The sequence below is a fragment of the Pagrus pagrus genome, assembly GCF_965226575.1.
Source record: "Pagrus pagrus genome assembly, chromosome: 2".
NCBI lineage: Eukaryota > Metazoa > Chordata > Actinopteri > Spariformes > Sparidae > Pagrus > Pagrus pagrus.
Genome location: NC_140186.1, coordinates 27,660,476 through 27,673,655, shown reverse-complemented (window position 1 = coordinate 27,673,655; position 13,180 = coordinate 27,660,476). Strand labels below are relative to the sequence as shown.

At 41.9% G+C, this 13,180-nt stretch overlaps 1 protein-coding gene across 1 annotated transcript in view; it reads right to left on the bottom strand.

The window, feature by feature from the left end:
* The window catches only part of LOC311273525 (protein Dok-7-like), a 28,208-nt gene that overhangs the window by 5,961 nt on the left and 9,067 nt on the right, over window positions 1–13,180 (bottom strand). The window contains exons 6-8 of the mRNA XM_084380625.1: window positions 6,294–6,413; window positions 3,288–3,395; window positions 1,834–2,708 (exon numbers count right to left, since the gene is read on the bottom strand). Coding sequence (XP_084236751.1) covers window positions 1,834–2,708; window positions 3,288–3,395; window positions 6,294–6,413 — 1,103 coding nt within the window. The remainder of the gene's footprint in view (window positions 1–1,833; window positions 2,709–3,287; window positions 3,396–6,293; window positions 6,414–13,180) is intronic.

Sequence of the window (13,180 nt, the reverse complement as noted above, 5' to 3'; positions counted from 1 at the left end):
TGGGCAATTTGCTGAACAACATTCCATCCTGTGGCCACCATTAACTCGAATCAACATCTCATACAGTTTACATTCAAAAGAAGAAAAAAATTGCAAGCTTCATCCAATTGCCACCAGCAGTGCTATTGTAGATCACAGTTAAATGTTTTAGATTTCAACAAAAAAACTGCATCTCTGGAGCAAGCTGTCGAGGCTAAATCTGTTAAATACAGGACTCATTGTTTACTTTACTGTATGTTTTCAGTTTTTACACTAAGTTCACTTATTTTGCATTTCTTCTCAGTTTTCAGTTCAGTTTGGTGTAAACCACATAAATACTTGGCTAGGTTTACGTTAAACAAACGTTTGAAAAGTTTACCCATGTGCACATTTTTCCGACCTTTTCCGGAAAGGATAAGACACATCTTGTTTACTAGAACAACTGAGCACCACAGGTCCCCGGGAGTTGGAGAACTTCCCAAATCTACTGCTGCAGAGATATATGAGCCAGGTCTTTGACTTTGTTGCCTGGTGAGAGCAAAACAAGACACCGATACTTTACATCACTCTCCAGCAGTGTCTCACTGAAGCACCTCCACTCTAATACAGCTCAACATCTGTGACAGCAGGCGCCGACGTGTTAACCTCAGAGATATCACTTGTACGTATTCCCTCTGCCTCTCTCCTCATCCCTCAACATCCAACCACAATTCTACCAAGGAGTTCATATTAGCACAAGGGGTAGTTATATAAGATCCCATTTATGAGCACAACAATAAAGAAATATCACTGTGGGCTCAATAAATGCCAGCAGGAACATTAAGGAGAGATTAGCATCTGTGGGAGCAAGCCCAAGAGCTGGAGAGAGTGATTAGCAAGATGATTTGCAAACATTTCATTAAGAGTCCATACTAAATGCAAACGTTAGCATGGAAACAAAACTCCCAAAGAGAACTCTGAGACAGGGAATTTATGTATAGCACTGAGCTCCAATTACATAATGATGAAAAGCTGTTTTTATTTTCCTGGTTTGAACTATATTATAATGTGATTACCCAAATCTCTTTAGGGTGATTAGACTCTAGTATTATGGAAATCTGTATGAAAGCATATGTTCTCTGGTCCCATTAATACAGCCTGTGTGACTGATGTGATCCAGTTCCTGAACAGGGGTTTTAACTCATAGTGACTAAAAGAGGCACTAACATAATTTAATGACACTCCCTCTGATAGGGCGTAGGTTTTGTTTCAACACTGGGGGTGAACACATATGAAGAGAAGGTCCTCTCCCAGGAAAGTGTCAAACACTGCATTTTCTGCATTCTGGGGAATTTTTAAGGGCGCAATATGTAAATATTTTAGTGGAAAACATTCAGAAATTAAAAACTAGCAGCAGAATGGGAATAACAGTTTTGACATCTGTTTTGTTGCAAAGATATCAACGACTTTAAATGAGCCGGACTGAAACGTAAGGTTCTCCCGATCAAATGATGTCTGGCACTAGATGCTGACTGTAAGGAAAAACAGAATTTATATAGGAGAGTCAGGCACCCCAAAACATGTTCTTGGTCTTTGAGGGTTAATGCACCAATTTGTCCCTTTTCTGCATCAGTTTATGGAAGAAATTAATCTTTTTCTATGTCAAGGAAAACAAGATTTAGGCGAAAGGTGACAATTCAAAATATAACATAAGATAATGTAGTTAGACTCTCAGGCAAGCAGCTGATGTTTTTATTGCATATGTTCCAAATACTGAGGGCGGCTTATCTCCTCCATCCACCCTGAAATCTACGCCTTTGGTTGCCTGGTTTACTGGTGTATTGGTGTATTGAAAGAGTGTGACACTGCCAGTACCTGTGTTTCTCCAGGCACCAGTAGGAGTCTGGGTGTGGACCTCCCCTCACTGTCCACAGAGGGCGCCCTCTCACTGCCCCAGGAGAGTGAGCGCTGCATCATGGCCTGATGCTGAGCGAGTCTTATAGGGCTGATGCTCAACGTTTGTCCCTGACTTCCCCCGCCATCAGAACTGCTCCTACTGTCCCTGCCCAGCTCAGGCTGGCCTTCTTGGGTGGAGGGTTCCCTCAGGGACAGGGTCTGGAGCAGACTTCTGGGGGTGTCGTACCGCAGTCTGAGCAGGCTGGGGATTTGATACTCCTCGCTGTGCCTCTGGGACGCAGAGGAGCTAGACCTGGAGGAACAAGGGCAGGAGGAGGAGGTAGCAGAACTGTGCTCTGGGATAGGTGTGGACTGAAAAGGAGATGGAGGAGGAGTTTGGGGAGGAACAGAAGGAGGTGAAGAAGGAGGAGCAGGTAGGCTTGCCACGGAGCCAAACTCCTCCACCCCTCCCTGGCTGGCTGTGTCCAGACTCCCCGTGTAGGAGGAGCAGCTCCCTGAATAAGACGACTGACTGCCTGTCGCTATCCCGATCCCACTGTCTAACGAGCTCTGCCGCCCGCTGTCATGGAGACCACGAGGGTGGAGCTGGGCGGAGGACGGGCGAGTCCCGGAGCTCCCCATCACAGCAGCGTAGAGTCGGTCATCTGAACTGGTCAACGCCTTCAGCGTGGAGGAGCTGGACGCCGTCTCATTGGAGAGGTGCGGCCTAGCTAACGGCTCCACCCAGAACGGGAGTCTGCTTCCGTAGCTCGTGTCCGATTGGCTGGAGGAGGAGCTGGAGATGCTGCTTTGGTCGTCCCCGGCAACAGATGTGCTGCAGCTGTAAGTGGAAGCTGAGGAGGGAGAGAAGGTTGTTAGAGCCTGATGAAGTGATTTATTAACCAATCTGCTCACTAATACATTTTATAATTTTTAGATAAATCATGTCTTTAATTGGGCTCTGGCTGCAAAATGTTGCAGCCCAGTGAAATCAGTTATCAGAATTAACTCCCCTCTTTAAGCCACGGTTCAAGCATTAGCAGGCATTTTCTGCAGTGAGCGCAGAAATCATGATTTTTCAAACTTTTGCTGAGCTTTAGAAGTAGTCAGCAAAAATGAATCATTGGAGCTTTGACTACACTGAGCTTCACATTTCCAACTAACACACAAACGTAATTATAATACAAACTTCTCTCAGACCGGCCCTATAAATATAGAGCAGTGATTCAGCCTTCGTTTGGACAAAGGCCAAGCCAGCATACAAGGTGAGTAAGAGATTCAAGAAGCACCGCAAATCTCGGAAGGTCATGGCAGACTACATAATCACTTGAAGGTCCTGAGATGATGCATACTATCCCTCTGATACATTACAAAGCGCTCATGAGTTACATATTGGATATACAGCCGGAGGTGAAGTTAACAGAATGACGTACCCGTGCTGCTCGCCAAGCTGCACTGAGACAACATGCTGAGTCGTTTCTCCAGCTCCGATGCCTCCTGGCTTATTCGCTCCTCTGCCGACGCTGGGTCAGCATTGAGATCTGCAGTTCATTCAGAACATGCAAACACAAAAAGGCCCTCAGAGTGCGTGAACAAAGAGAATGAAGACAAAACAGCTGAAAACACATTTTAGCTGTACATCATCCTTTTGCCTGTAGCCTAAATAGTCTCTTGAGTGAATGAATGCTGTTTTGATTGGATGTAAATCAAATCTGAATAGGTGAATATGGTAATGCACAAATGAAAGGTAAGACTGCTACTGTATGCATCAGCCTCCTCTTTAAGATGTCTCCCGTGTGTGAATGTGTCTCCAACTGTTACACTGTAAATTTAACATCTCCCTGAGGAGGTTATAGGCGCCTGGAGTATCTGTTGGACTATCAATTTAGTGTAAAACCCTGCCAATTACGCACTTAATGCCTGCTATATATACATACTGTATGTATGTGTGTGTTTGCCACATGGGGACTCAAGGTGTTTGTGTGTATAGGTGTCAACAACCTAACCCCTGGATCTCTGCGGCTGGCCTGCAGCAGCTAACGTGCAGATGCCAAGTTTCTTCACTACGCTATGTGAGGTGTCAGCTAACATATGCTAACGTTGCTGCTCTAAGTTAATTATAGCCGCTTCACAGCGCTGAATGTCGCGGGGTTACAGAGGGCCTCAGAGCACGCTGACGCAGGTTGGCTCACGCTGGAATTAATGTTGCAGGGAGGCAGAAGTTAAACTCCCGACATTTTCAAGCTGAATGCTCCTTTTTTCAATCTGACTGATTGTGACCCGACTCTCTCCACCTATACAGCTCCACACATCATTTGTTAGGCCATGTTTTTGTCTGTCTAATCCAGTCCTACAGGCCTATACGAACATGCATATTAATGCTGACTTTGCTACATGTACTCTGCAATATATGTACATACCTCATATTCTTAGAGTGGTAATAGATGTTATTTGCTTTAAAAATGTATGAAGTAAATGTTGATTGCACAGTGTAATGGATATAGATATTTAGATTAAAACCTTCACTGCTATTTTGTCTGGCACGAAATCTACCAGGAAAATGAAGGCTGACTGCTGATCCAGTCAGGCAGCCGGGCACCATTTCTATCTGCTTTCATGTCTCCATTCTCAACTAAATAATTGAATAAACTCATGTTTTGCCCTGTGTTGATGGTAGTTGCTTCTCTGAGGAAAATATTAAAGTGATCTGGTTGTCTTTGCGACAGCGGCGCTGACAATAATACCTGGAAACATTAGGGGATGGGGGAAGTTGTCTGTTGTCCACTCTTAAGTTATATTTCTCTGATCTTTTACTGAGGCAGACGAGGCAATCACACAATTTTTAAATACAGTATAAATGTCAATTCAAATCTAATACAGTACAAATGTATTAGCAACCACAGTATCAAGTATGAAAAGTAAAAGTATTCATAGCAGAATGCCCCCTGTCTGTGTAACATTATCAAATATAATATTGGGTTATTAATACTAATGTGCATTGTAATATAAGTTGGTCAATTGGTAATGTTAACTACTTCATATGCTGTTTGGCAGTGTCATCTGTATCAGTGTATTATATATATGCATATATATTTTCTATTTTCCTTTAGTTTGCACCTGCAGTGTAACTTGTACCAATAGCTGTCAGATGGCTGTGATGGATATTTCCCTCTGAGATGAAGCTGAATATAAGAACAGGAAGCAGCAAAGCAAAATAAAGTAAAGAAGCTCAAAATGCTACTTAAAGCAACCTCCTGTTGTATTTGACCACTAGCAGCGCTATGGAGCAATGTTTTAATGTGTGGGCACATTTTTTTTATATCTCATGCACCCACATGCACATGTACATTCCTGCTAATGATTTCACGTTACTCGACTAATCTACAGGTGGTGGTTGTGCACCAAAAGGCAGCCAAGAAGTGTGCCAGCATGTCAACATGGATGTCGACAAAGCAGGTCACAAAATGTTCAAAAGTCGTCGTTTGGAAATCTGTGGAGGAAGAAAACGCTTTCACCACATTCGTGAGACCTCAGGGAGGCACTTGATTGTTTTAGTGACAAATACTGAATGTGAACAGAAACTTTGTTTGTTTACAAGAAAAACCCCCAAGGGATTAAGTAAATCTAGGTATGTTCCATCACTGCAGTCCAAGTTTTTAGAGGTGCCTAAGGCATGGCTTACAGGATGTGTTAAGGAAGACAAGCTTTTGGGTTTATTTTTCCTCCTAAAGCTTTTTCTTTCTGCACGTAGAGAACTCCCTGACGACCAAGACATAAATTATTCTACAGAGACCTATTGACAGCAAAGTAGAAACCTTTCAGTATAATGGAGATAGATGGGAAAACTGGGTCCAGGTCAAAATAGTCAGCACAGTATAAAATATAAGGAGTTACTATAGACTTTTCTCCACATTGGCGTCAATTCTCCATCATTCTAACGCATCCCCAAAGTTTCTCTTTAGAAAATCATTTGTGCATACTATGTCCAAAACCAAAGTCAGGTCCTGAGACATGTCTCAGCCTTGTGTCTCTGTCTATTCAGAGGTATGACAGAGTCGTCAGATCCTCGGCATGTCTCTGTGCTTGTGAAAATTAGCAGTACGTAACAATAGCGCACAGGTCACACACAACGGCATGATCCCTTAATCCACAGCCTGACCCTTGGGGCTTGAAGCATGTGGTGTTTCCGTTAGCATATGGCGCCTGGCACAAATGCTAAACATGCTCACTAAACAGGCAGTAAACCTTTACAATGGAAGTCACAGAGTCACATACCGACGTGATTGTTTTAGTTCAGAACAGTGGGTCTGTTTTGGAGATATTATTACTACAAATATTAGTATTAAATATTACAATTCATCCTTTATGTTTGTGGGCATATTCTGTACAGTAGGTACTTTGTTTAAAATGCTTATATTCATGCATGCATGTGTGTTCACCTGGCAGGGAAGGTCGTAGGCCATGAGGGGTCCTGCTGGGGGTGATGCCCCTGACGATGCAGTCAAACATGAAACTGATCTGCTCTCCTTCTGAACAGGACAAGAAGAAAACACCAGCCCCTGGAAGATGGAAGGGGAAAGAGACAAACGTATATGATGGATTGCTAAATTAAATAACATGACGCCGAGGTAAGAAAAACTGTTGTACTACTACTACTGAACTGTAGTAAATGATGAAATATAAAGTAAGAAGTAAGAAAAAAAAAATTGAGCAAGGCCAACCAATATTCAGTGAGGCTCAAAAGGCTGTTGCAAAGGCAAGGCTGCTCTTTTTTCTAAAGGTTACATAAAACGTCTCTCAATTCAGCCCCCACTGCCCTATCAAGCCCACACAGAGGTGGGAGTCTGTGGAAACACAAGACAAGCAAAAAAAAAAATCATGAAACATCAAAATCTCCCATCTCAGAGGTATTGAAAAGGCAGCCACAAAGTGAGCCCTTACTCAGGGGTTGGGTCAAAAACAAGTCATCTTTGTTCTCATGGCACTGAGTTTGCTATGAATAATAAAAAAAATAAGAAAGTGGAGCATTGAAGTCAGTGTGGACGAACGGCAGTCAGCAAAGTTGCTTTGTTTAAAAAGTGATTTCATGCAACAGATTTTAAAAACTGCTGCCGTTTCATTAAAGTACTGAAAATTCTGTTTGCATTCATAGTCACAAAACAACATTTAATACTCGGATGATATTAAATGTCTACAGTATCTTTTCCATCAGCCTTGAATGCTACATTTTACTCACTAAAGTTTAACGTACTTTTAACTTTTAACTTGCTTAAACTGTGTTTTAACACTATTGCAGTATGCTTTGGAGCACCATTTAGTTCTTCGAGATGAATAATTAAAGAGTTTCTCGCTCGAATCATCACTGATCATTAAGTGTAATGGAAGCTTATTAACTTCATTGGCCGTTATGTATATTATCAGACTTTCCTGAGTCAGTGGAAATGCTTGGCCTGCATATCAACTCACAACGGGAGGAGATGAAGTCAGAAACTACACTCATGGATAATATCAGTGTAAGGGCAGCTGAGATGATGCTTAATGCGGAAAATGAAAACAACAAAAGCCAAAGATGCTCTGCTTTTTAATCCTAACGATTAATCTAGATGATTTGAAACCTTTAACAGAATCACAGTGAGTCAATGAATTAATGCCGCCTTCGTTAATCTACAGGTTTGAACAGAATGCCAGAAAGGTCACAAGGCTACAACCCATGTGGATGTCATTCAGACAACAGAATCAGACGTAAAGAAAACACTGAAATGTGGCTTCACAACAAAATCAAGGTTTAAACAATTCTCTGTGGACATTTCTTAAGCTGTGGTTTGGACTGCATTACATAGTAAAGTGCTTACTAAGCACTGTAACCACCTTCGATTAAATTAGAGCACCGACAACTACAGGCTCAAGAGAGCATGAGTCCCAGATAGATCTCCAGGCTGACAAACAGCCAAACATTCAGTGGCCCAAATGAAATTCTACCTCACTTTAGACTCTCTTTGGACACAATCATGCTTCAATGTCGAATGGTCATTTATGTGAAAACACACTGTTGGTGTTTCTAATATTTTGTCTGCCCCGAGTATATAAATAAGCATAGATTAAATATCAACTAATGTGTTCAGTGTGAGCAGCTGCACCACAAACTACATTTTCAATAATGATCATGAGGTTGAATCATCACCTGTTGTTGTTGAGTCAGTCATTTATTTTTATCTGGTGTGAACAAAAAACAACCTCTTCAGAGGCGTTGGGAAGCTTTTTCTGTGTGCAAGCAACTTTGGAACATGTTTCAGCCTTCATGCATCAGTCTCATCATTACCTTTCAAACAAAGGAGACATGTTCACACATTAGACAGAAGGATATTAGAATCTGCTGGGATGAAATAAGATGCATTTCTCTGTAATCTTCTCACATTTTTTGGCATCATATTCATATTTCTTTTTAGTTGTTATGGACACCTTGTTAGACCTGGTCCTCATTTATTTCTCAGGGTTAGGGTTAGCTCAGCTGTGTGACAGCTCCTCTTAAATGTTCAGAGCAGGTGTTGCATGTTGTTTTAGGAGTTACCTGGATAACTGAGTAATCCTGCTTGGTGCAATACCCCCACCTGGACTCTAGTTTCTGGCAGGCAGCTGTTTATATCAGTCGATGGACATTTTATTCTGTTGGTGTATGTGTGACCTGTGATGAGAGGGAACTTGCTGCAGTGAACTAGCTTCAGTTAACTAAACTAGATTTCTCCCTATAGGGTAGCTTTGCTGTAGTTAAATGTTTTACAGTGTGAAGTAATTAGTAGCTGCTCCAACACTAAAGGTTTAAAATGTGATTACAACTCAGAATGTAAGAAAGGGGTTGGGGGTTAGCTCTGAACGTCAGGACACACAGGTGATCACAGCAGGGCACGTTCCTCTGAGTTCAGCTTGTCAGGATTGTTGAAGATTTGATGGTACCAGAGCTGATGCTGAAACATTTAGTCATTTAAGTTTCAAATGTTATCACCTTAAATGAACTTATTATTTTTTAACCAACAGATCAGTGTGTTAAGACGTGAAGGAGATAAAGTGAACAATGTCTGACTGTTTCTGGACCTCCGGCCTGATCTGTTGTGTTCATCATCACACACCTTCTTCTTAACATGTTGGTGTTTCAACAACATTAAAATGCTCCTGTTTTAATTAGGACAGAGAACAGATGTTTGTCGTGCAGTGCAGCTCATAAACTGTCAAGAATAAAGAGTTGTAAACTACTAGTTCGGTCTGCAAAGAGGTTATTGTGGTAATTTTGGAGAAGCTCTGTTGTTGGTTGCGCATGAATTCATCAATGTAGCCGTGGATCACTGCATAATGACGCATGTGGTGCAATGCACGCTTTATGGTAGTTGTAAGATGTTTGCCTGGTCCCATCTACGTTTTCTTGTTTCCTCTGTTGTGCAGATTTCCTCTTACTTGCATTTTCTCTGAATGAAAAGTGGATAGAGCTGTGCATAAAAGAGCGCGATGCGTAGTGATGGAGCTCCATCCTGTTCCAGCACTTATAAAGCGTGGATGACGAGCAACCTTTGATTAAAAACTTTTAACTAAACGCCCTACAGTGTTTCTGAAATTATTATTATTATTATTATTATTGTCATTATTACGTTCTGTATGTCATCAGGCCTTTTGTTACAAATATTTTTAGCCATGGCTCACAGCCTCATAAGGTGTTTTCAACATTTGCTCTCATTTTAAATGTCATTGTATACTCATGTATACTCATGTATACTTTCAGTGGGCATCCGTTTTTAATTGACCAGTGACACAGGCTTATATTCTATTTTCCACAAACTAAATTGTTGATATTTTTATAACTTAAACTCTTCAGTCATATATGTGAATGCACGTTATTTGTATAGTCAAAATTTCCGTCATCTCATCTCATCTCTCATCTCATTTTCTTGTCCGCTTTTCCCTATTGGGGTCGCGGGGTGTTGCCGCTTTATCCCCCCTTTCGGGGGGTTGCGGGGCTACTGGGGCCAAATCCAGTACTCAAATGGGCGAAGGCCATGGTGCACCCCTGGATGAGTCGCCAGCTCATCGCAGGGCCCTCTAATGGCAGAGGCTGCCTTGCAAGGTGCCAACTGCACATCGTCCAAGGTCAACAAATTAAAAGTGGCAAGTTTTCCCAAGCGACTATTCAGAGTCAACATGATTATCATCAAGTGTCCCATGAATGCAGCACAGATTCATGTGTCTGTCTTAAGAGGGTACAGATGAATACACCAAACAAAGTTAAGTGCAATTACGCCTTAATCTCATTAAGCAGTAATTTAATTAATGTTTATTTACTCACTCTGTTCACTTTCTGTCTTTACAGACGCTGCACCAACCTGCCAAAGATGTGGGAGACTGAGACATCCCAAATTTCCATGACAACGGAGAAGATACAGACCAGATGAGAAGGATGGAGGACGACAGCAGCAGCTGGTGGTGGGCACCTTTCTGTCAGTGGGCTAACTGAGTGATCCCCTCATGAAGGCGTAGATTATATTCATTATAGGAGCCTTCTTGAATACGATTCCATTGTTTATAAAATGTATACAAACTCAAAGGTTGTGTATTTGTGTCCAACATGTATTCCTGACTTGTTTCTGCGTCTCAGGGCAGGACCACTCTGTGTTTGTGGTGTTCCTGGAGCAGCTGAGAGTGACGTCAACCAGCCAAACATCCCATGAGGACCCAGTAGACCACTGACCCACTCTCAGCACCGTACTGTCTGCGCTCAAGCACCAAATCGCCGTCTGGAGACCCAGTGAATGCAGTCACGACCCTGCCCGGCCCCTGCCGCTCCACCCAGACCCCCCGACACCACCCTCTTCATCAGCTAGCCAAGATGATGAGGAGCGCCCCGGCCCGACCAGCACAGAGGACGATGTTATTACCATCTGCTTCCTCTTCTTCTGTGCTAGTGGGTTTGGGACGCTCCTCACACACACACAGGAAGCTGTCACCACCTCTTTGCATCGAGATGGTCAAGAAAGAGGAGTTCAGGCTGAACAAAGAACAAATTAACTGTAAGTTAACTGTAAGTATTTAGTCTGTTTCTAAATATCTTTTTATATTATCCAACTATATTCAAATTTTTCGTGTATAATTCATCATTGTGATTGTGTTTGACATCTAAAGTAAGATGTGCAAATTATGATTTAGTGTGTTTTGATGCTCCTTTAACTTGAAGACATTACTGTGACAAGAGTGACTTTGAGAATTTTTTCATAATTTGCTAAGTACACAAGCCACAATACGCCTTGAAGATTTTAATGAATAATTCATCTCCCAAAAAAGCATATGTTTATACAGCCCACATAAACATAATTAAAATATCTCAGCTTTTAAAATAATGAATTCAAAATTGATTATATCAGCAACTAATTAATTATGAACCATGAAACTAATAATTAAGCTTTTCTCCTGCATGCTACAACATTTTGAGGCACATATAATGTTAGACATAATGCATGTTGGGTCATCGTGATCAGAAAAAATAAACTGTGATGATTGATGTGACGCAGCTGTGACATGTTTGATCTGGAGGTCTGCTATTGGCTCATTCAGTGCTTGAGGAGGGGCACTGTAGGTCGACCTGACTGTAGGCCTTATCTCTCAACACTGAGAGATAAGAATACTGAACACTGAGATATGTGACAAAAACTGTATGAAACCTTCTGTGGCTGCAGGGGAGCTGCATTTAATCTGAAAAATTAGCCCCAGAGTTGCATTGTGGGTAATATAGGCACCAGGTTTAAACTTAATTTAAGCTTAAATGGTGCAAAAGGTAAATTATTTTTTACAAAGCTTTAATTCCTACTCTTAACTGGGTAAAACGTGCCCCCTCTGATGCCGCTATGGTATATTAAATATGATAAAGTGACCTCTGCACTACATGCTGTTGCCCCTAAATGGTTAAATACTTAATGGTCCTCTGAGAGGTGTAATAAATCTGATAAATCTGAGTCACATAATAAAACTGTTTTTATTTTGGGGAAAGGAAAGAGTCTGGAAGTTCAAACAAAAATGCGATGAAGGTGCTCTTTGATAACGAAGACAGAAGTTCAAAACAGAACATAAAAATCCCAAGGCACTGTTAAACTTAGGGAGCTATTTCATGGTGAAATTCTTCAAAACACTGAAAACGAATGGTGAACAAACTGACACAAAGGGCCTTCTTCAGAGTTTTAGTTTAACCGGGATTTGGAACGGTTTCACTATGACTGCATCATGACTTTCTGCTGCCACTGTTGGCTCATACACAGAAAAGCAACAATTCCTCTTTAACAGATTTCCTGCAGAGGATCTGTCAGAGTTCAGGTGCTGAAGGAGACTGTCGTTTCTGACGGTCAGCAGAGGGCATGAACAATCCCAGTCAGCTATGCATCAACATGCTGGTAGTTCAACCACATTCATATTTACATAGTGACTCAATCTTATTTTCTACTTGAAGCAGTTGTGCATAATATTGGACAAAAAAACAAAGTCTCTTTTCTTTCACGTCATAAACAGACTTTCTGTCTGCTTGAGACCGATCTTCATCTTCTTCATTCACACAGGTAACTTCCATCCTCCACACTGGCTGACATAAGTTAGCAGGCAATGTTCTTAACCAGTCTGTGTTATAATGACATGTATACTGTCAAACAACAGCCACTTTGTGTTGAAGAAGTTACAACGCTCATCCAAGAGGCCTCAACACTTCTAATGACAGGTGGAGACTCAGCGACATTTTAACCTCTGTGGCTCATTCACACCTTAATGTCGCATGACGTCAGGGTGGCAGAAGTTGCCTCTGATTCCTTGGAACCTTCAGATAACTGCTGCGTAATACTTTATACCATGTAATAAACACCACAAAAGAAAACGCCCACACGTGCATTGATGTACTACTGTACTATGAAATGAGGCGTGTGTGTGTGTGTGTTTATGCCCGCTGAGGCACATGGAAAGATTGCTGACATAGTATGTGAGCTTAAAATTGCTTTAATCTAGATCACAAGGCTTGACGGGCCGTCCAAACTCTGAGGAGGATTGTTTATTACTGTGTCTGCATGTAAGTGTGCGTGTGTGTGTGTGTGTGTGTGTGTGTTCACTAGAGGGTCAACATGACCACCTGTCCAACTAAGACGCAGGCTCTGCTCCAAACATCATCGATTACAGAACACCGTGGCCTCGTTATCGTTGCGAATGGAAGCTGGAGTGCTGATATCACTGATTTACACGGCTACAGTGCGTGCAACAGACATCCACGAAGACCCCAGCTCCACTGATTACTGCCGATAAAAGACTTTGCACACAC